The sequence below is a fragment of the Dryobates pubescens genome, chromosome 4 (genome assembly GCF_014839835.1).
Source record: "Dryobates pubescens isolate bDryPub1 chromosome 4, bDryPub1.pri, whole genome shotgun sequence".
In the NCBI taxonomy this organism is placed as follows: domain Eukaryota; kingdom Metazoa; phylum Chordata; class Aves; order Piciformes; family Picidae; genus Dryobates; species Dryobates pubescens.
In genome coordinates, this window is record NC_071615.1 from 5,870,839 (window position 1) to 5,895,534 (window position 24,696).

The 24,696-nt window shown below is 42.2% G+C and overlaps 1 protein-coding gene across 1 annotated transcript in view; it reads left to right on the plus strand.

The window, feature by feature from the left end:
* PRKAR1B (protein kinase cAMP-dependent type I regulatory subunit beta) overlaps positions 1-24,696 on the plus strand; it is a 112,615-nt gene that overhangs the window by 46,827 nt on the left and 41,092 nt on the right. Inside the window, exons 5-6 of the mRNA XM_054180379.1 lie at positions 16,085-16,146; positions 16,920-16,966. Of these exons, the coding sequence (XP_054036354.1) occupies positions 16,085-16,146; positions 16,920-16,966 (109 nt within the window). The remainder of the gene's footprint in view (positions 1-16,084; positions 16,147-16,919; positions 16,967-24,696) is intronic.

Genomic DNA, 24,696 nt, shown 5'->3' on the forward strand with positions numbered 1-24,696 from the left:
CTGTCCCCCCCCTTTTTTTTTCTCCTTCTTCCCCCCGCCCCCCCCCTTCTTTTCTTTTTTCCCCTTTGTTTTCTTTTTTGCCTATTCTGTTGGGTGCCTAGGGAAAAAAATTCAGAAGCCATGTAGAGGCTTTTTCTGTTAGCATTAGGCACTGTTCTGCATTGGGATGGTTAAGTGTATGTTGGACTAGAAGAGCCTCCAACTGCCCAAGCTGGTGCAGTCTGCAAAGGGGAGCCCCTCAGGAGGCAGAGGGAAGGGTTGCACATTTCTCTCACTTGGCTTTCCAAAGCAATTGTTCAAATAACAAGCATAGAACCTAGAGTATCAAAAAAGCACAGCCTCCTGGGCCATTAGGGCTTAGCTGTAGCCTATCTACTGCCTTATTTGCAGAAGGTTTTAACACTTGACCTGAAAAGTCAACAAAAGAATCACCATCTCCCATCTTAATAAATTAAGTTCTATCTTCTCTAATCACTTCCTACAAACACACAAAGTCATCTGTTTCCTTTTGGCTTAGATCTTGTATACTGTTTGGAGGAAGAAGGTCTACTTTTGTCAGCACTCCTGTTAAATTTATTTGCTTTTCTAGTTCAAGGAAAAAGCCTATAACTCTGAAAGTCATCCAGTGCTTTTATTTATTTATTTAGCTCAGTTTGATTGATACATCTTTGTTCTGAGCTCAGACAAAATTGACCACAGCTACAGTAAAAGTGCCTCTTGTTAAAACACTTCCAGAGTGTCCACGTGTTCCCCTCCTTCGCCTGCCTTGCGTGGGAAGCAACTTGACCTTAGATGAAGGTGCACTGAATTCTGAAGTGCTCCATCAGAAGTCTTCCTGGCTGATAAGTCCAGAGCTTGGCAATTATCAGTCTGCTTCACTGTATGTAACTCTGCTTCTTAAGTTACAAGCAAGGGTTCTCAAGTTGAGATAGAAATAGGGCAGCTAATTTGCACTTAAGGTCCTGACTTCCCTTTGTGTGTTAGAAACCTTTCACCCAGCTCAGTGGGTAAAGAGAGTCACTTGGAGAAGTAGAAATGTCACCTTTAGATATCATCAGTGCTGACATATGCAAATAGATGTGTCTAGCACTGGTTCATAATGGCTCATTGGGTCTTTCTAGCATAATTAAGGAAACATGCAGTAACCTATGATGCTGTGATCTTTCTTCCACATAATTTGCATAACTATCTAGAAATTCTTGTGTGAATGTAGCTATACCTAGATACCTACTTATGAATGTCTATGCACACACATGTTTATTTGTTTAACGTCTCGTAGGCCACCAAGATTTATTGTCCTTGGTAGTAAATATTGACCTTGGATTTATCTCAGTCAATGTTTACCTCTTAGGCTAATAAATCTTGAGGTTCACCTTAACAGAAGTCAATATCTGCTTAGTGTTCAGCTCCATCATTAACATAAATATTTTAGTGACCTTTGCATGTATTAGTCTATTTTTTAAAGTCAACTTAACGTCACAAATCCTGTGGCACGTCCGTGGTTTATTTTCCAGATCTGTTTATTCCTTTAAGATTTTTTTTGGTAATAGCCTCTGATACTACAGTTGAGGTGTTGCAGAAAGTGTGTGGTACGTATTTCATATTTTTTTCTTCCAGGAGAATCTCAGGAATGTGAGTGCAAGTTGTTGTGCCAAATGAGCAGGGAGGTGGCCTGCAGTACCAGTGTATATTTGTGTGGTTCATCATGTATTTGCCTACTACCAGGGTAGAAGAGTTGCTTTGGTAGCTGGCTTCTTCAAGCCTTTCTTTGTGTGACCAAATCTTTCTGAGATCAGCTGTTTGCTTTTCTGTGTCTGTCACTGAGTTTAGGGTTAGTAAGGACCTTTAGACCACCTAGTCTGACCTTTTTATCTCCTGCCATCTTTATCTCCTCTATTTAAGAAACACTTTTCACTGAGTTCCTCCTCCCCTCTCTTTTGACCTTCACCAAGATGAAATTTCTCTGCAGTGTTCTTGCTGAAGTTTTCTTTTTAATTTGCATTTGATTTGGTGTGATAGGATCTTGGTCTAGATTCAAACTGAAGTGCCCTGATATCTGGAGCATCACTTTGCGAGCCTCTCCAGGCTGTTACCCCTAAACACATGCAAACATTGCCCTTTCCTGTTTGTATGCTTAGACATGAGCATTGTATCTAAATGTTATCTTGAGCCATTCAGTCATGGATGGGGTCCCTCCTGATTTCTTCCCTTAAAACGTGAGATGCAAAGCAGGGTTTAAATACCTATGACCTTCTTCCACATCCTCTGGTGTAAAGGAAGCAGCATATGATGTGGGTCCACAGGTTGTGAAACCTCTCTGAAATAAACCAGACTGAGGGATCCAGGCCAGTTACCTAATTCAGACACTGAGCTGAAAATGTTCATTGTTACTATTACTGCATTACAAAGCACATATATAATACTTGTGATTACAAACCACTTCACCAGCATAGATAAGAGAGATGTTCCTCGTCCCAGAATGTTCTCACCCCAAATCCCTGATTCTACCACCCCCTTTTCATTAAACTACTCCTTTTATTTCAAGTATGAGTGCAGACTGTTCACAGGGATAAGAGCTTGCAGGGGCAGACCCTCTGTGAGCCTGCAGAAAATGTTCTGTGACTGTGGAGAGGTCTCTTTTATTCCTTACAAAGGTGCTGCCGGGGTAGATGGCTTTAAAACGTGGTGCTGTGGGGAATTCTGATCCCTGTCACATGAAACAGCATAAATGTCAGACCGAGGATTTATATGAATATTCCTTGAAGAGAAGCAGAGAAAAGGAATTAGTTGTTCTCTTGTCCTATTTATTCCCTTTAATTGGATTTATTTTTAAGTGGGCTTTAGTATAGAAATTTCTGCTTCACTTCTTTATTGTATTTTGGAATCTCCTATCGACACAGATAAAGCCTGCTTGCCCTACATTAAAAACACATTTCTACCAGTGGAGATAATGTTTTTTAAACAGCAAAATCTTCTGTGGGGTTTTTTTTTTCTTCTTCTTCTTTTTTAAACTGTTTTTCAAACTTAACCTAAATCGGTTCTCAGCTTTCAGAGTATTTTAAGGTGTTGGTGTTGGAGCTGTTCACAGCAGCGTAGCCAGCCAGGATTCAAGTCTCACAGCAATTCTACCTGCTGATACATCAAGTCTTCAAGAGAAGGAGCCATGAAGTTTTTCTTTTCTCTTTTTCCCCCCGCCCCCCCAGAGGGATATGTGTGCTACAGGCCATCTTGTAGCTGGTTTATGTGAGAGACCTGATAGAGCAAGTACAGCACTTGGCTGGATTTTGGTGCATGCCTCTAAGTCAGACTGAAGAGCAGCTTACTGTTGTCAGCGTTTGATTCATAGAGTTGTGTAAATGGGCAAAAAATTCCTTTCTGTCATGCCAGAGGCCAAATTAAACAGAAATCTGTGAACCAGGAGGGTTATTGAGTTGGGAGGAAGCAACATGAGTCGTGTGATAATGTACTCCTGCAAGGTTTTTATATTTGCAATTTGTTGCGGGGCTGAGTTTGTCCTGGTTTACTTCACGCCATAAAATAAAACTCTTCCTGCTGAGAAACTGCTTAAAAATAATACTGGCTCGAAGGCAAACACAAGAGCTAGGCAGAGCCAAGCAAAAGGTGTTTGAAGGTTTGGAGCTAAGGGTGGCTGGAAACGTCTGCGTTGCTCCTGATCCGCCAGCCTGCCGGACGAATTCTTCATGTTCCCTTTCAACCAGGCATTTAAAAAATGCACTGCAGATATGCAGGAAGGCATACACAACGCTGCTTCTCCCCCCCTCTCCCATCCCAGCAATGCTAATGAAAGCCTAGCATAGCTGAGATTTCCAGATTCGCTATCACCATGGAAAGATAAAAGTAGACCTGTGCACGTTACACTGCGGAAATGAACGCTGGGGCACTCTCGATTTTCTTCATGTATGCAGCAGAATGCACAAGGAAGAGATTAGTGCCATGGGGTTGTTGGTTGTTGGTTGTGAGGGGTTTTTGCCCCCTTTTTTTTTTTGAGACACAGCAAACTGCTGGGGAATTAGTGCTTGTGAGGTTTGAAGCAGCAGGTGTTGCTGCCACTGATACTGCTGGGTGTCTTCAAGATGCCTTTGATGTACACTTTAGTGGTTGGTGAAGACTTGGAAAGAAAATTAGTAAGAGAGATGGAACAAAGTAATGCAACAGTGGTGGGGTTTATTTATATAGGTTTGAAGAGGGTGCACCCTTAGGTCTCTGTTTGTGCACCTATAGGTTTAAACAGCACCTCTAGATTTAAACAGCTCTTTGTGCTTAAAAGCTCCCTGTCCTTCAGACCCTGCAAGTGCAGCTCACTTAAGGAAAAAAAATGTATGTATCATCTGATCTGATCGATCTCAGTTTCCTCCCTCTTTGAACTAGAGCAGAGCTGGAAGAAAACGAAGCAGCTTCATTGCCACAGTTCACTGAAAAGCTCCTGCAAAAGAAGTATTTATTGTCTTGGGAAATTTTATCTCGAGCTCGTTTTATTGTGAAAGATTCTATCTCAGAAATGCTGTGAATCAGAGATGAAGGGGAGTAATGATAAACTTAGGGAAAACATAAGGAAAACGTGTGGGTGTATGAGTTTGCACATGTCTGTGAGCTATAATAGATATGCAAATAGAAAAGCAAGTGCTCGTGGACATGTGGTTTTTGTGTCAGCTCTCGATTTTATTCATCAGCTATTTAACACTAGATTTACACACTTGGGAAAAAAAAAAAGCATTCTGACTCATTCTAGGGAACTTTTATCAGCTATTTTATGATGATTTCATTTACTGATCTAATTATAAACTAAATTGAATCCTATCCACTGACACAGGTTAAAATGTTTTTATTAGACGCAGCTGTTTGATATCTCCAGGTGTGGGAGCACACAACAAGGGTGGAAATTAATTAAGCAAGATGTGGGAGATGGTTGCAGCCGTATGTTATGTGCTTGTCAGCCAGAGGAGACGCATGTCAAACACTGCTTGATTAGTTGCAGCATGCGTTCCCCCGACTCGCAGCAGGCACGCCGCTGAGTGACTCGGGAGCTACAGCTCTGCAGAGCCTTGGCTTCAGCCTCTTAATTACTTCCGAGCTGTTCCAGTGGCCCTGCCTAGTGACACACACCAAAATTACCCTTTCAATCAGCACTTTCCTGATGCACAAGACTGTTTTATATGAACATGATGAACCATTCTGACTGCTTTTCCACTGAGCACCTAGGCGCCCTTCAGCATCGTGTCATTCTTCAGCATTAGCATCTTCAGCATTCTTGCAGCGTCCTGATGTTTTTTGTTAAGGGCAAGGGCCACCAGGCACAAAAAGGAAAGGATAATTCTTACCTTTCATCTATTTTGCTTATCCTTTATCTATTCTTGTGCTGAAATAGTTGCCAGGCACAGGTGCTGTCGTGTGGCACTCGATCCGTTCTTCAAGGGGCTTGAAGCTGCCGTCATAAAAATAGTGCGTAGGAGCAGTAAGTGTATGATTTGAAGGAGCAATCACAATTAATCAGACACAGTTAATTTTCCTACATTTCTAGAAAGCTGTTAGAATTGGTTCTTGCACAGAGTGAAGCAAAAAAAATAAAGGTGGGGGGGGGGGAAGAGTGAAAGAAAAGAAAAGAATGAAAAGAGATGAATATTGTCTTCACGCCCAAGTTCCTACAACTACAACACTTTTTTTTGTAGGCATGCTCTGAAAAGGAAAACTGGATGGAGTATTGGTATTAATTTTTTTCCTGTCAACAGTTTGCTAATCATGGGGATACAGGAGAGCAGAAATGCATGTATCATTTCTTTTTCACACACACAAAAAATTGATAATGTCCTCCATCGCAATAATCTCAAAGGCAAAACAAAAGCTGCTGTTGCTGTAGCGGGGGAGGTGTTTCTCTTGACCACAAAATGTGAAGCAAAAGGTAATGCACTTAGTATGTTTCTCTTCATATTGGTTTTATGTACAGGTGAGGCACAACTTGGCAGAGTTCATTATTTAATATAATGTCCTATATCCCTATATAGTGATACCCCTAGGGACATAATGTGCTGTGTCCTTATGCTGAGGGACATCTCCTCCATCATCTACTCCAAGAGGTCACATAATAGTGCATTTATAACTGCAAACCCTTGGGAGCTCCTTAAATCTCAGCATATACTGATGTATTTTCAAAGAACTTCAGCTGTAGTAACCATGAAATTGGGCCATGCTGATGAGTGATCTTTAGCTGTCTTACCTGAATACTAAAGTAAGGATGAGGAGCAGTGCGTAGTGACTCTCTGGCTTCATTGGGATAGCCCAGAAGAGGGAGCTTGGAATTAAAGAGTGAAGAGATTTGAAAGTAGCAGAATGAATAAATGGTTCAAATATGGGAACTTTGTTATGGTCATCCTTTATCCTTGCTGAAATTTGCTTCGTATTAATAATAACAGGGATTTATTTGGGGGCTGGTGCTGCATTTCTGTCCCACTAGAAGCAGTTTTTTATTCAGCTAAGAAGTTATTATTTTGCAGCATGGTATCTGCTGTTGCTTTTCTAGAATGCTCAAGAAAGACAAGTAATTATGCAGTAAATGTAAATCATATATAGCCATCAGTGACTCCAAGGGCTAGCTCAAATACACCAACCTCATTTCAGTGCCACCAGGGGTGAATTTGGCCCTCTTTGTCGGAGGTGCATCGTTTGTCATCGTGATTTTTTCCCCTGCTCACTTCTCCTATGCCAACACGTACAAATAATGCCTTTGACTTTATTACAGTGCCCTCCTGTGCTTCTAATAATGATGTATTGGAGCTTTCTCAAAGTAAAAGCCTCAGAAGAGTATTGCTGTGCTGTATTGTTATAGCGTAGAACCTCCATAAATGTCTCTGTCTTCACATTTAGTGTCCAGTATCTGCTAGCAAAGTAAAGAGTTCCTAATCCCTATCCTGTACCTACTAAACCAGAAAGAAGCCTGTGCAGTGCAGTCTGTGTGTTTCTTTATATGTGCCTATATCTATCTGTACATCACAACCAAGTAGGAAATGTGTTTTATTGAGCCAAATTTCCCTGGGTTTTGGGGGTTTTATTTGTTTGTTTGTTTTTCTTTGGGGCATTCAATGTTTCCACCCCACCAAGTTCCATGATAAAAACGTTTGACAGTGCTCACACACAGAAAACAAGCAAACAAATAAGATGAAGTTCAGCTGCAATACCTTCCCCAACACTGCTTTACTTTGATTTTAACCTTTTAGTACAGAAACTTGATTTTGAAGTCATTTCATAGTGAAAAGTGGATGCTCTGAAGATATCACAGCAGGACATTTAGACGGTTCAGAAGCTTAGAAAACATTTTAAATGGGAAATTATTTCAGCCATTTTCCACAGGAATATTCAGTTTCAGCAAACTGGATTTAATTCCCCACAATCATGTTACCCAATTTCAAGACCTCCTGATAAGCACAGACTTTACTGACAAGGGGTGATATTAGTGATGTGAAGTTGGGATGCGGTCTCTTTGCAGTTATTCCTGCTGGGACACGCAGCAATTCCTACATCAGGACAGAGAAAGCAAATTTTCCATGCATTATGCATGGGACTTCCTCCAGCTGGCCTCCTGACTCACGCTCCCCTGCCTCCCCCGTGTCTGCGGCTGAGGGCAGGACCACCTCATCTCTCCCCCTGGGAGAAGCTCAGTGCCAAATCCAGGGCTCCCAGCAGGTGGAAGGAGTTTCCAGACATCCCTGCTCCAACCTCCTGCTCAAAGTAGGTCAGGTCAGAGTTGGCTGCTCTACCCAAGAGCCTTGCCTGGCTGAGTTTGGAAACAATCCCTGTCCCTGGGCCCCTCTTCTGGTGTTTGACCACCCTCATAGTGAACTTTTTTTTCTTTATATCATATGGTAATTTCCACTCTTCCCTTTTGTGTCTGTTGCCTTCACGTCCTTCTGCTGCACGCCTCTAAGTTTGGCTCTGTCTTCTCTAGGCTCTCCCATTGAGCACTCATAGCCAGCAATAGGATCTCCTTGATGGTCTTTCCATAGGAGAATAAATACAGTTCTCAACCCTTCTCTTCATCTGTTGTATGCTCCAGGCTCTGGACCATTTTGGTGAACACTGGGGACTCACTCTAGTATATAAGTGTCATTTATGATGGGGGAGACCAAACCTTGATGTGGTACTCCAGGCTGTCTTACACCCTTGTTGACACAGCCCAGTCTGCAGTTGTCCTTGAACTCCAAACTGTGAAAGCCTATGGAAACTGGTCAGCTGTGAGAGACCATGGAGAGCTGCTCTGTTCAGCAGGGCCTGCCTAGAAGGGATGCTGTGTGGCTGCAGCCTGGCATGGCAGACATTGTGATACGTGGCTTAATATATATGTCCTGTAACGACCTCCTCTACCTCCCATCATCATCATGTGCCTTGCCACAGGACTTACGCAGATGGGCTGATGGCACCGGATTCAGGAGTGAGGTGAAGGAAACGTGGGTCTTCCCCCTCACCTCTGTGAAAGGTTAGGAAAAGAAAGAGTTGGGTCTGAGTTACATTTCCACCAAGCCATGCCTCTTGGACAAATGTGAAACAACCACAGCCTTGCAGCATCAGTGAAATGATACTTCTGAGGGGTGGATGAGAGGAAAAGAGGCCAGTGGGGTTGGGTATGGGATTAGATATCCTCACGCTTGAGCCATAAGTCTTGGCCTCCTTTTTGCCTCTTTCTGGAACAGGCCATAGCAGATGGTTTTCCAGCTGAAGATCCCTGCAGAACTTTCTCTTGAAAGCTGTTGTTAACATGTGGAAGATGATGTGAACCATTGACATGTAGACATGTAGAGTCTGTGAAATGAACTGATGCTCTGCTCATAAAGTTGCGCTCAGTTCATTTGTCGTAACGATTCCTGAACCTATAAAAGGACTTCATAAACCAGGAAAAATGGAAACACTTCACAGAAATGTTAGATGGCAATTTTTTTCATTTCTTTCTGGTTCTGGTCTGTGCAGTAAGTGAGTTTGTGACTTACTAAACGTTATGGAATTAGACATGGCCACTACTATTAACCTGCCATTGAGAATGTCTTCTCATGTCCCATTTCAAAGACTTACAGGGTCATGACAATAAAATTAATGCCTCTCTTAACTAAACATGGGCCATTAGAGTGAAGTAATTAAATATTCTCAGTTGTTAATAGCTTTGTATGTTGCTGCTGTCATTAATTTCTTACTGTCCTAACAGGAAAAGAAATTGGCAGAGGTAGATGGATAATGTTTTTGTTAAGGCTTCAGTACTGACTGCCTTAGGTACATGCCTTTGATACCTCAGCGTTGATTATAGCAATTGTAAGCTTGTGGCTGTCAATTTTGACTACCTCCAAAAAGAAATCTTTTCTTTTCCCTGGCTGCATTGCTTTTATTTTCAGTAGTCAGTAAATAATAGTAATAGTTTCTCAGTGGTTTCAGCATTGTCCATCAGCAAGGACTTGCAGCATTCCTGGGAACAAGCAGTATGGATCAAAGTCTTATGCTTACACATAGCATAAATCCTTGCATTTTATTGCGTGCTAAAATATCAAAGTGCTGCTTTTATTCCTTCACAGACGGTAACTGAAGCAAGCTTGGTTGAAATTCTGTGCTCTTCACCCTTACAGGGCAGGAGAAGCAGTTGTTAGAACAACTGCTAGAAAGTTCTTATCTTCTCAGGAAATGAATCATAAGAAAATCTTAGACATACATGGGAAGTGACCCCCCGCCCCAGACTTTAGAAATCTTAAAATAGTGCCCAGATATAAGAGCTGCAGCTAAAGAAAGGTGGAGTTACTATCAGCTCTGTTTACTAAACTTTCAAGGTATGTAAGTAGGAATGGTTTAAAACGCTGGAATCCTCCAGCTAGGACAGCCTCACTCTGGGAAAACGTTGTGTGTCTTTTGTTGAATTGTTCCAGAGCAGCTCCATGTCTTTTAAAGCTATTCTCAACAACACACTGCTTGCTTTGTTTTACTACAGAGATAGCAAAAGAAGGGGGGGAAAAAAACCTGCAGAGTGCACACGTTGAAGGCTTTCTGACTCTGCACTGCACAATGAAATTGTTCTGATTGAACTCTTGACAAATTATAACCTGCAGGTATAACGAGGATTTTCCATTTTTGCCTAGCACGTATACATTTGGTCTCTTCCAGTTTCCCTTTCCTGCAACGCATTCAGCACAGCAAGGGCTGGAAAGAAATCTGATTGTGAAACTGATAAATTGTCTTACATAGTTTCCCTATTTTGGCCATTGCCATGGTCTGGTTCTGAAAGTGCTTGGAATCCTCCTTCTCGCTTTGTTTGAACAAGCTTCTCCTCAGTTGCCCATTGCCGGTGCTGTGTTACTTGCACTGCACATTAATTATTATGTATTTTTTCCTGTCTCATATTCTACATCTACTCCAAGCAGCCTTGGTGTAAAAGCAGATGAGATGATTTATTTTTATCACTCCCTTTTTCTCGTGAGAAAGCAAAACCCTTGGCCCTGCCCTCTCTTCTGCCTTCTTCGTAGCACATCTTGGCAAATGGGGTCTATAAACCGCTACTGAGTTAAATCAGCAGAGTGGTAAATCACATTTATTTTGCAATCAACTGTGACAGACTCACTCCTGGTCTAAATAGCTACAGTCTCATCGATTCAGGTGGAGTTTTCCTTCTTTGCATGATGAGGGAATTGTCTCAACCAGGACAGGTGGCCAGAAGCCATCAGAGATGACAGACAGCAAGGGATCAGCCCCTGTGATTCCAGGTCTGATCGTGGTTGTTTGCAATTCTTCTGTACACTCATGGAAGACACTTTATGTGTTAAAACTTGCTGGAAGCCTTTGATATCTTTGACCTTTCAAAACAAGCCTTTTAGATTTTGATATTCCCTGAGAAGACAGATGGTAATTTTTGATTGAATAGATAGAGATTTCATGTCTAAACGCATTTCTTGGTTTCACTCTGTTGGACTGGTGAACTGCTCTCTGAATGATCTGTGCTGCTCCCAACCTTTTGTTGTAATTTGTTATCAAGAAGTTGGGAACAATTAAACATGCAGACATTCCCCAGGAGCCCTGCTAACTTCTCCCTTTGGATCCACATGTGAATATTTTCTCACCTGCAATTACACTTCCAAGCCAAAAATTGCCCTTCTAATTGGAGCCATTTGGAACTGACTGAAAGATGTTTGACTCCAAAGTGCCTGAGTAACCAGATACAGCTCCTGTGGAAGCAGGTAGAGAAGCCTGTGACAAAAATTGGAAAGCCTGTCAGAAGTTTTGTCTCTGGAGAAGGTGGGAAAGAGCCCTCCAACTGTTGATGCTGAGCCCTGGACACACGGGGTGGAGTGAATCTCTCTTGGTCGCAGTCTCACGAAACAACAGCTGAAATATCACAACTGGTGCCCTGTTTTCTTCTTCCATCACCTGAATTAAGTCATCTGGAAACAGGGCAAACAATACATTTTCAGCAAAGTAAGGAAATCCCTCCAAGCAGTTCTCATTTACAACACAATCATAAAAATCCTGGCAGAATATCAAACCTTTCCCATATCAGCTCAGCACACGGCATTGCTAGCACGGTCGGTGTCAACAGTTAAATAGCTGGGGCGGGGGTAGAAGACAGAGGCTGCTGTGTTCTGGGTGCTGCAGCTCAGAGAGAAGATGAAAACATGGTAGTTCAGCATTGGGTGAAGACTTAACTATTGATTTTCTGGCTTTCTGTTTATGTGTTTGGCCCCCCTTTATGTAACAGAACCTTCAAAGCCAAGAAACACAAGGACCTGCTTTAGCAGAGCTGTAGGAGAACGTAGCTCCACCCTTTGCTTGGTGGAGAGAGGGCTGCAGCACTGTATTTGTAAGGGCTTTTTATGTTGTTGTTGATTTTTTTTCACTGTGATGGTCAGAGAGTGATTTTGGATGTCTTCTAAACAGGCACATGGTACACAAAACCAAGAGGCTGTATTTTTTACTTTGGCCATGTTGTTTATGCCTTTAGCAAGTTCTGCTTCTTAACTTACTTAGCATGTAAAGGTTGTTTTCTCTGCATATTACAGACCCAGGACACATGCCTGAAACTGAATATGAAGCATCAGATGTTTCTTGGTGTGATAGTTTACAGATTGCCAATGGGCTGGATCCACAGCTCAAGCATCTGTCATGCAGTGATCCACGATGCTCTGGAGAAAGGTGGTGCTCCAGAACACATCCAGTTCATCGACAATATCATCCATGTCAGCCAAGGCCTGGCACTTCAAAATTTCAGAAGTACAGGGGCTTGGTTGACACAGGAGCTCAGTGCACCATAATGCATCAAATTATCAGGGATCAGAGCCTATAACTATTCTGGGAGTCACTGGTGGATCTCAAGAATTAACTAAGATAGAAGTTCACAGAATCACAGAATCACCAAGGTTGGAAGAGACCTCAAAGATCATCAAGTCCAACCCGTCACCACAGACCTCATGACTACTAAACCATGGCACCAAGTGCCACATTCAGTCCTCTCTTGAACACCTCCAGGGATGGTGACTCCACCACCTCCCTGGGCAGCACATTCCAAAGGCTAACAACTCTCTCTGTGAAGAACTTTCTCCTCACCTCGAGCCTAAACTTCTGCTGGCGCAGCTTGAGACTGTGTCCTCTGATATAAGTTGATATAAGTTTAACTGGTGAACAGTGGAAGAAGCATACTGTTGTGACAGGACCTGATGTACCTTGTAGTTTGGGAATTGATTTTCTGAGAGGAGGGTGTTTCAAAGCCCCTAAAGGTTACAAATGGGCTTTTGGAGTAGCATCTGTGGAAACTGATGGGGGGAAATTGAAGCTGTCTATTAGACCTGAGCTTTCTGACTTGGGGAGGTGGAAAACAAGTCTCTTTATTGTAGTTTCAGATTTTTGTCTTGGGTCAGGACCAAATTTTTCAAATTTTCAAAGTGGTTTTGGTATTTTAATCATTGTGGAGGTTCTGAGTTTCTCTCTGATGCTGAGGATAAAGGCAGCGAGAGAAATTTCCATAAGGATTCACACTTGATCTGAATGAAATCATTGAATCTGAATTAAATCACAAAATTGAATTAAGAAAATTAAAAAAAAGAGCCAGATTTCATACAGGAACTTTAAGCATTTGGTACTTTAGGGGATGATCATTTCCAGAAGGGTGGGTTTTGGTGGTTTTCTGAGGGTCCTGCTTCTTGGCTGCCAGACCTGAAGGTTGAGAAGCGTTGAGGCTGCCTGCTGATCCATATCATCTGAGTCTGTTTAATGAATCTCAAATTGAGCATCCACAAGCAGAAACACACTCATGAGCATCTGTGAGAGGTCTTGGCCTAGCCTTATCAATTAAGAACAGTAGTTCCCTCGTGGAAAAGAAACATGATGATGTGTCTCCAGTGACAGCCATCATATTATTGGCCACTTGTATTTAACTATCAGAGATAGGTCCTTGTTTCACTTTGGAGATGTAAATCAGCATCACCATGACTTTGGGAACCTTATGTGTCTGTGTGTTCAGAGGTATTTTAGACTAATGGTTGATGACATGTCCTTCAAAAGCCTCTTTAAAATTCCAAGTCTTGGTCTCATAAGATTAGCACTTTGCTGAAACACATCATATACAAGGTGCTAGAATATTTACACTAATACTCTGCTAGACAGCAGAGTATTAGTGTAAAATGCTGTTGCTGCTAATAGACTTTGGGTTGATTGCACCATCAGCTGAAAGGTTTATTCTGTGACTTTTGAAAGAGGAGTTTTTGGATAAAACCAAAAGGTGTTGTAGAAATGAAATGTGGAAGATTTTGGAGGGTGCAGTGCTATGCATAATTTATTTGGCACTGTTTGTACAGCCAATTGTTAAGTTATAAATAAAATACAGCCTCAAAAGAAAGACAAAAGGTTGAAACTGTGGGTAGCTATTTCCTCTGTATTTCTATTAAAAAAGCACCAACAAACCAACAAAAACTAAGTTTCCACGTTTCTCCAAACAGTCACATTTTGGTTTGGTTATTGATATTCACAGTGTTGTGCCTATTTTTGGACGTGTCACATTGGAGACTTTCTCCTCTGCCATGCAGAGTGCCTTTTCCTCCACTAAATCTTCTGCAGGCTGCAGGACTGTCCTTTAAGCTCAGTGAGGTGCCCAGGCACAGCCAAAGGGAAACCACAGGGAGGCAAATGAGCCTCTGTCATACCGAATTTCCAGGTCTCAGAGCTACTGAAGAACAGCTTGACTTGCCTCATCAACATAAGGTCCCTCAGTGGCTGTTCCAATTTGGCACCTACTACCACGGTAGTTTCCCCCATCCCATCTGAACCTCACCTCCCATTTCTTTTAGGCGGAGGCCACCGAGAGTTGGCACAGGGACCAGCTCCACAGCCTGCAGCAGATGGATACTTTCTGCCAACAGAGAAGTCCCTTGAACTGGAGAAATGCTGAACCCATTTAAGATCATTAAAATTAGTTTAGTGGATTTAAGAATACAGTCTGTGGGCTTTTCAGAATAATTTATTAGAGGTCCTTGCGTTGGTGCCTAGAATGAGATGAGAAAGGTTTCTCCTTAGAGCTTCTGAGCAGGCTTTTTATCCATGGTGGAAACATTTCCTGACTGTGAGTGGGAATATCACAGGGTGGGCCTCATGAAACAAGGGTAAAGGGTAAAATGCATGATTTTATTAGAGGGCTAAACATCCCTTGCAGGTACTGTGGAACACTGGGCGGTGCCTGGTTCAGAATCTCCCAGTTCTCCTGTAAGTGGTGCTGACACAGAGCTATGATACTGAACAAAACCATTCTGGCTGCTGAAGAGGAAAGACATGACCAATTTGATCTGAAGAGTGAAACATTTCCTAGAACTCAGCCTGAATAAATTCTGGAACAGTTGAACAGGAAATAAGCTAATAATGGGATTTTAGAGTATGCATTTCCCATATAAGGTATTGAAATGTAGCATGGGTTTGTGTGCAGATCTGGGCATTTTGATGACAATTTTAGGTTTCTTCCCTCTTCATACTCCATTATGATTGTGAGGGCTTTGCTCCATTCCAGGCTGATGTGTTTCATCTCCCTACTTGTTTTAAGTGGTTCCTGGATGGATCATTTCTAGACCAGACCAGAGAAGAGACTAGTTAACAATCCCTCCTTGCTGCCTTTTGTTTGTGTTGGGGAGCTGTTTCCTTTAGCCCTTGAGTCTGATGCATAGGAAGGGGAAGAGAGGTGGGGAGTGCCCAATTCAGTGCGATTCATGCTTCTCAAAATAAGTGCCCCAAAATCTGATGTGGGGAAAGGAAGCCCTGGCTCCACAGAGGCTGCTGTGTCCCTCAATAAACAAAGGACTGGATTTGGGCAAGTTGCCCGAAGTGTTGGTGGTGCAGGGTGCGCTCCCCTCCTTACTGCTCTGCCTGGCCTTTTAAGGCTATGTGACAGTATGCTGGAGACCACAGTAAGGTGTGTAGCAGAGCAGTGATTAATGAGCACGAAGCTCTTCTGCAGCTTCAGTGTTTCCCTCTCACTGGTCAAATTCCCTTCACCCAAGTAACTCACTAAGACTGTCAGAGTTTGGTCTCTTCCGCCCTGCAAGTGCAATCTCTTGCCAGCTCTTGTGCTATATTAATTTAGAGACACCTAACCTTTCTAAATGTGCTCTGTATTGTGGAACAGGTTTTGCTAGTAAATGTGAGGCCAGATGTTCAGAAGAGGAGAGCTCCCGTTTAGGCATCTAGCAATTACTGCTGTGACACATACTGATCACAGCTGGCGACGTGAAATCTGTCTGCTTAGACAATAAAATCCTCGGGCTGGCTCGTTTGTGCAGTGCTATAAGAAGTGGCCTATATGCATATAATTCAGGAGTCCTTTCAAAATAGTATGCACCAAATCATGGTCTCACTTAGTTTGAAACCACGGCTTGTGCCTGCCTGGATGTTTTGATTTCTTTCCAAGCAGAGGCTCATTTCCCAGTTGCAACTAACATTCTCCTTTAGCTTTTTTCCCCTGCAAAAGTTCTGTTAAAGAGGGCTAAACGAAAGCAATAAAGGTAGGTCTTCTGGCTGGATAAGAAGCAGGTCTGGTTCATTAATAAATGTTTCTTTTGTTTGTTTGTTTTTCAAGTGACATATTCGATGCCATGTTCCCCGTCACACACATCGCAGGAGAAACGGTCATACAACAGGGTAATTCTTCCTCTCCTTTTCCCCTTTGTGTGTTTGCTAAGGTTGTACAATTCCCATCTCTCCCTTTGAGACTTCACCCTCTATGCTTAACAGGACAAATAGCCATATTCCAAAAGCATCTGAGTGTGCAGCTGTATCACAAGTTCATGGATGCAGAGTTGCTGCTATGTGTGCAGAGGTCTCCTACAAAACCACGCCGGCAGGTCTCCAGGGTTTCAAAGTGCTACGTAGATAAAGTGAAATGTAGTTAAATGCAGCTAAATTGCACTTCAAATTGAAATGTTCATTCCTTAACTGAAGACAGCCAGGAAGTAAAGCACAGCTCAGAAGGCACAAGGGTGGTACAGGCTAGCTGAGAGTAATTAGAGATGGAAAATATTTTTATGGTTGTTGGGAATATTCAACACCTCATTGTGCTGTGTCGTAGCTCTCACACTTGGCAGCTTACCTGCGTGCCTGCAGCCTGTTGTGGAGGACTTCATTGCCCTCAGGCTATATTAAAGCCTCTTGTGTGTTTACACTGAATGAAGTGTTGAATCAATCAGATGAGATAAATTAAGGCAATTGAAAGGTATTAACAGGAAGAAATCATAGCGATATTTTGATTCACGAAGGCAAGTAGGCCGAGATGTGGCAGAAAATGCATCTCTCTGTAAGTGAGCTGGTGTACAAACCTGTGCAAATATGTACAGGATTAAATGTGGAGGCAGGAAACTATTGAATAGTTTATCAAGACCTGCAGGAAACAATCACCTTTTGTCTTTTGCTTCCAGGTGATGAAGGAGACAACTTCTATGTGATTGACCAAGGCGAGGTGGATGTAAGTGCACTCTTGCAGTAGAGTATTTATTTTGAAGCTACATAATGAAATTGTAAGCTCTGGCAACACAGCTTGATCCAGCCACGTGCTGTGGTTGTGCCTCCTTTCTTCCTGAAGCAGGTTTCCCAGGATTGGTCTCATTACTTTGCTTTTGTTGTGTTAAGTCATTTGTGTGTAATTTTACAATTGGCATGTTTTACATCCTAGCTTATTTGTCCTTTGCAAGCAGGGAAGTATGGTATCAAAACCAAGCAAAAATGACATTATCTTCAGAACCCTAACCACACCTGGAGGTGTTCAGTCTTTGGCAGAGCAGGCCACCATGCTGGAATGCACCTGAGGGTTCAGAGCAACCATAAGGAAAATATTTTCTTTAATCAGTTAGCTTAGCTCATGTGCTGGGGTTTGTTTAGGGTTTTTTCACCACCCCCCCTCTTTTTTTTTTTTCTCCCCCCAAATTGAGATACAGCCCCAGGCAGTGAGTTTCATCTTAGAAACCTTAATTTGCTTTTAAAATTAGGTCCAAACACAGGAACAATGCAGCATGTGAATAAAGCAAGGATTAATAGAAGTGCAAAGTGATCTGTTAGACCACAAAATGTTTACAGGCGTGTGCAGTGGTTTAATCAGCAAGGCTTTGAAAAGAAGCTTCTTTCTCAGCCTGCTTTCCAAATCCCAATCTAGTCACCTCTTATCAGTTTTATCCTGTTTGAAATGCACCCTTTTGGGAGTTTCACTACAAGTTCCTCATCTGACTGAATTTTCTACACAGCTCTTATCTACCCAGCTTGCCCATTAGCAATGTTGCTCTTCGGATGCCCCGATGGGTTTTGTTTGGCATGTTTGAAGAAGTGATTTATTTTAAATCCAGGCAGGAGGCATGCAGTTATTTTAGTGAAAGTTGTTGGCTTCTGTGTTGGGTTGTTTTTTTTTTTTTTAGCAGTTTGTTTGTGTCAGGAGACCATCTAATTGGTATTGTTGGGAACTGAGAAACCTCACATGCTGCCTCTGCCTCTGGAAGTTGCTCCTCAGGAAATCCGTCTGACTCACTGTTCCTATCAGGCATACCTCTCAATAGCAAACATTGCCACATCCACAGGGCCAGAAAAGAAAAGAGTAATATTTATAGAACAGTGCTAAAATTTAGCTTTAAAGTAATTGGTTAGGGCCTGATATGGAGCTTAATGAGCTCACTGGCTTTGAATCAGACCCACAAACATAGGCAAATGCACATATTGAAGTTATAGATTAAGCCACTTTAAAAATAATTTGTCCTCGCTCAAAACCTTTAGGAAAGCTTCCTTCAGAGATTGTGGGGGACTGAATGACATCAGAAAACAGTCTGTAAAAGCCTTGCAATTAATTGCAGAAAGATAATCTTCCATATGCACATACTGCTCTTACGAAGCAGTAACAAAACGGGGAAGATAAATGTCCAGGGCCAAGGCAGCTTTGGGTCTGCTTGTAACACCATTGCACAAGGTGGTTTGTGCATTTTCTCTAACTGGTGGTTGCCACTGATGGCAAATATGGCCACAGCTCTGAATATGTTGAGAAAGGCTTGTTTAGAACACCAGTTGCTGTATTCTGTTGGGTAAGATAGCAGCATAGTTCCCTTCCCAGGTATTTCCTGGCATCTGCTTAGAAGCATCTTTCCTACGTCATGTTAGGCTTATATCAGAGCTGCACCTTACCACTGTTCTCTCCATCTCTTCAGCTCAGTGCTCTCTCTTTGCTAAACCTTTCCTATAACCAAACACATATTGAATTCCTTTGCAAGATGATGTAGAAGGCATAAGAAACATTATCTCATCCATGAGTAAGTTGCAACGACACCCTGGTAGCTACAGAAGGTACCTACATTAACTGCCTTTGCTGGGAAGCTGCAGGGAAGTGAGCTCATTTTCCTCACACAGTAAAGTCTGTGCTGGGGCAGTTAGTGCAGGGTGACTTACTCTGGTGTAAGGCAGCAGCTCCCAGACCCCATGGGTGTGCATTAGCACACTGTATATAGTGTTCCCCACAAACGGTCTTCCACTTTCTGGGCAGCAGTGCTAAAATCCTTATTGTCTGAGGAAAATCCAGACCGCTAGTAAGCAAGCTGCAGTTCATTTAAGCCTTGCCAGATACTTTTTTGGCATGCTTCCACCTTTCTTCAAGAAAGAAAAAAAAGAGACTTGGAGAGTAGACAATTGACCCCGAAACTTAAAGCCTCGAGCCATTTTCTGCCTAGTTCAGCTGGTGTTGGCATATGCATAGAGGCTTTTAACCCCTGACCAGGCTATCTGCCTTCATCGCCTCCCTGATTGCACAGGAGTGGCAGGTATGCCAGGACTGATGGATTCAAGGAGCAGTTTACTCTCAGAAAGGACTGGTGGATTCAAGGAGCAGTTTACTCTGAGGAAGGACTGGTGGATTCAAGGAGCAGTTTACTCTCAGAAAGGACTGGTGGATTAAAGGAGCAGTTTACTCTGAGAACACCATGCCTGCTAAGTCCCATACACATGTAAAGACAAAGGAGGTTACAATTGCCATCATGAAGTTCCCATCCCCTGGAATAAAGTCATGGCAAAACTTAAGAAAACTATTAAAAAGTAATAATAATAAAATCTATCAACCAAGCAACCAAAGTAAACAGAAACCAGCACCAAAGCCTGAAAAACAAAATTGGTGTGTGGTGTTTGGAGTTTAGAAAACGTCACCATTTAACGCTGATTTACTGGAATGTGTCCAGAGAAGGGCAACAAAGCTGGGGAGGGGTTTGGAGCACAGCCCTGTGAGGAGAGGCTGAGGGAGCTGGGGTTGCTTAGTCTGGAGAAGAGGAGGCTCAGAGGAGACCTTATTACTGTCTACAACTACCTGAAGGGAGGTTGTAGCCAGGTGAGAGTTGCTCTCTTCTCCCAGGCAACCAGCACCAGAACAAGAGGACACAGTCTCAAGCTGAACCTGGGGAAGTTTAGGCTGGATATTAGGAAGAAGCTCTTCACAGAAAGAGTTATTTGCCATTGGAATGTGCTGCCCAGGGAGGTGGTGGAGTCACCATCACTGGAGGTGTTTAGGAAGAGACTTGATGGGGTGCTTGGTGCCATGGTTTAGTTGATTAGATGGTATTGGGTGATAGGTTGGACTCGATGATCTCAAAGGTCCCTTCCAACCTGGTTAGTTCTATTCTATTGTTAGAATTTTGTTACAGGCATCCCAAAGAGCAAAGTAAAGGCTTTCAAGAAGAACTGAGTCAAATTAGAGGTACAATAAAATATTTCAAAATGTAGTAGCCCTTTATCCTCAACTCTTACACTTTGTTAGGATACAAACAAGCCTTATTGGCACAGAGTGAAATATCTGTACATTTCCTTCTTGGTATTACTATGGACAAAGAAAGAAGACTTGATGCCTTTTCCATTGGCAAGCATCCTCAGCATGGACTGTAGGCCAAGGGAGAAGGGCACAAATTTTCACATGTAAAAAGAAGCATTTTGGAAATCAGGAAGAGGTAGGTCTTGAAGAGCCTGGGGCTTTCCTATCACATACTGTGCACTACAAACCAGGTATACTTTGACCCAAGTTAGCTTTGGATGGGAAAGGACATTGTAGTTATCAATCAGTCTTCCTCCTTAGCACTTCAGGGCTGAGGAGAATTGTTAACTCATGACCCAGCCCTGCAGATGGCTAAAGTTTATTCTAGGTAGATGGTGGCATGAGATTTGAAGTCTTAGAGGTCAGCTGGCTACTGGAAGCTTTTCTGCTCAGACAAACGTAAACGTGTGCCAAAAACTCTCTGGCAGAGCTTAAATTATAGTTTCCAGTAAAGATGTTGAAAGTACCTGCTAAAGTATGAGTCTTGCAAAAATCTCTAATCCATATTTTCCAAATATAAAAATGACTTCCTGTTTATTATTTTAATCTTATAACCTCACATTTTTTTACTTTAAAAAGCCCCGCCAACTGCCCTTTTAAACCAGCTGTATTTCTTTTTTAGACTGAACAACTTCCTATTCTCTTTAATCTCACAGCAACTTTCCCTACAGTCATTCTCAAGTTTTCTTCTTGTAAAACAACAGCAGCCAAACAGTGAAATAAAACCGAAAAACTTTCAGTATTTTTTTCCTCATGAGGTTCTGTATTTCCAGTGCAAACCTATATTAGGATAGGATAGGATAGGATAGGATAGGATAGGATAGGATAGGATAGGATAGGATAGAATAGAATAGAATAGAATAGACCAGGTTGGAAGAGACCTTCAAGATCATTGCATCCAACCCATCATCCAACACCACCTAGTCAACTAAACCATGCAACCAAGCACCCTATCAAGTCTCCTCCTAAACACCTCCAATGATGGCAACTCCACCACCTCCCTGGGCAGCACATTCCAATGGGCAATCACTCTGTCTATGAAGAATTTGTTCCTAACATCCAGTCTGAACCTCCCTTGGTACAGCTTAAGACTGTGTCCTCTTGTTCTGGTGCTGGTTGCCTGGGAGAAGAGACCAGCCCCCGCCTGGCTACAACCTCCATTCAAGTAGTTGTAGAGAGCAATAAGGTCTCCCCTGAGCCTCCTCTTCTCCAGCCTAAGCAACCCCAGCTCCCTCAGTCTCTCCTCATAGGGCTTGTGTTCCAAACCCCTCACCAATTTTGTTGCCCTTCTCTGGACACCTTCAAGCAAGTCAACATCTTTCCTAAACTGAAACTATGGATGAGTCTTGTGGGCAATAGGCAAGATGGTCTTTAGTAGGTCAAATCATCCTGAAGGCCTTATTCATTTATACATACTAATTTGCATATGCAAAGATGGAAATGGTGGGATAGTTTATGTGAGAACACTGTTGGATTTTAAAGTTGGTTTTATTTTATGGTTAGAGTCCATAGATTGCTTTTGGTTTGAATTCTTCCATCGTTAATGATCTTTCTGACTTCAGAAGGATGCTCTCTTGAAATCTGAAGCAGAGCATTTTAAAGTTGAGTTTTTCAGCTGGAAGTTTTAAAGATTCTCAAGGTAGTCTCCAAGTTTATATGTTTATATTTATACCCAAAGCAAATACATACTACAGATAAGCACTGGCTTTACTTGAGAAAACTGCCCACATATAAATACCCTTCATGCCTAGGCCTTGCTTATTTTTTCCAAGAATAAATAAACCTCATTTTTGTTTTAGCATACCAAGTATTAAGGCTTGATAAAACACAGAGCACACATTATTGCAAACAGAACCAAGGAATGGGATTTAAGGTCTAGAAGTTGCAGAGCCTAGAACAAACGAGGCAGCGAGAGCAGATGGTAAAAGCTAACTTTGAGTCAGCACTACAAAATTAAAGTGAAGGTATATTCACTCCAATGAAATTCAGAGGAAAATGACCATATCCTCCAAAGTAAAATGTCTGCATTACTGCTCATGGGAAGGCCACTTCCTGCTTCTCTGGGCAACATGAAGATGAGTGAGGCCAAGACGCATTCCTACTGCGCTGAGCATTGTGTGACTCATTGCATTTTCTCTTGCTGTTAGTGCCTGTGTGTATTGCAGCCACGAAGAAAGAGACTGCTGATGTCCATAGGGGATTTTTCCCATTTACCTCCTAAAAATTAATGAAATGTGGCAAGCTGAGTGACTTTCAAGCCCACAATGTTTGCAGTGTTCATGCTGTATGATGGAAAATGGTAGAAATCTGAAGTACTTTTTGATCTGTGAAGAGCAGATTGTCCTCCTAGCTTGGTTGTATTTGGGCACTCACAGTTCTACATTCCTCTTCAGCTGCACAAAAGAAGAAGGTTGCAGCTATTATGGAGCTGGGATCAGCAGGTCAAGTAACAATTAGGAATCATTCATTTATGTACTCACCACTTTGATGAGAGTTCACAAATGCCTAAAACTGCCTGAGCCAAAACCTCAGCCCAGCATTTTTTAGGATAAAGAAGATCATCTGAGCTGCTGCCATATAACGCTGGCTTTCATAAGCTGTTCTGAGCCTAAAATAGCTTTACTTCCCACACCTTACAAACAGAGCTACTTTCCTTTCTACTTCTTTTTCAAAGTCTATTTTAAAGGGATTCATAACAGAGCTGAACTCTCTGTTAAAGGGCACAATGTCTTTGTAATGTTCCATCAGTGCACTTCAACTTCATCGTGAAGACAAAAGTTGATTGTTGACTTAGGCCTTTGTAGATAATGAAGTGCAATGGTTTTACTCCTGGAAAACAATAATTATTCTCAAGCTGTTTTATCTTTTGGAGATTGATATTGGAAATGACATTTTTATTGGGGGAGTGAATGCAGGGTCCAAAGACTGTCAGATAAGTGATTTTGTTTCACCTCACAGTACTTTAAACCTGACACCCTTAGGGTGGAAGAATTGCCATTTCCATGAACTGTTTACAGGCAAGATGTCAAACATGTTCTGGGGAGTCTTGTCAAGTAGGACAGAGAAATTAAAGAAGTCTTACAGCAGTTTAGCAGTAGTCTCTCTTTAGAACAGCTGTGCATCAGTAAATGCCCATCCTTGCTCTACCTTGAATTCTACCAGCACAATTCCACTCTCTGGGCTGCAGTCATATCATGCATGCTGCTTTAACAAGAAATGGCACTAAATTGCCTTTAGAAGTATGTGTTGAAATGAGCTTATTACCCTTGTACTGCAACAAAACCGGTGCTTTTCAACAAAAGAGCAGATAGAAATGTGTATTTTTGGTGGGATGAGACAGAGGGAAGGATGCAATGTCAGCTGACAATCAGAGTGTGGTCCAAAACACATTGGCATTATTAAGATTTCTCCATCATCCCTGAGACTTTTTGCTGAGGACACGAATTACTGTGCTGCAGCAAGCCCTGGGTCTAGCCAATGAAGTCCCCACAGAAAGGAGATATCCCTACAGGCAAATATGCATCTTGACAATTTTGCAGTGGATTAACTGGGTGAAAACTTTCCTACGTCCTCATTTTGTTACAAGCCTTCCAGAGTCCTCATTTTATCCATCCATCCATCCATTTCTCCTGCTTGTCTCACAAAGAAAGATCCAGGAGACAATATTCCCTGCTTGTTTCATTAGGAAAGTGCTTGGGTTCACCTGGCTTTTTAAAAACTCTTTTTTTTGACCTTTTTTTTGTCATCATGAGGAGAATCAAAAGTAGATTCAGTGTTCAGTGAGATTTTCTTTCTGTGGTGAGTGTAAAGGTTTGACAGGAAACACTTGTTCCCTTGTGTGATATTCTCCTATGTGGCATTCATTCTGTCCTGGCAACGAAATGAAGCAGGAGCTTTTGTGGCTTGAGCTCTTTCTTGGCAATCTGCTACCACCTGCCTACTTGGGCTTATTTTACCCTTTATTTCAACCCCTTGATCCTCAGATGCTCCAGGAACACCAAGAGCCACAACACTGCCTGGAGTTCAGCAGTGATGTTAATGCCGCTCCCTTTGAGCTGATAACTCTTCATCAGCTGAACTGCTCTGTGGCTCCATCCATTTCCTACTGAACCAGCATTTCACTGACCTCAGTAGGAGCTGGATCAGATCTTAATTGAATATTGGGAAGATAAATTGGGATTGATTCCAGCTGTAGTTTGTGGTACGCCTTTTCATCATAAACTGAAGTTTGAGGTAAAATTAATCCTGACAGTTTGTTGAATTTTGACCCTAGTTCATTTATTTTGATCACTATCTTTTCTCATGCCCAGCTTGAACACAGCTCTAATTCATATGTTACTTTTACTCAGTAATTGGTAATAGGCTATGCATAG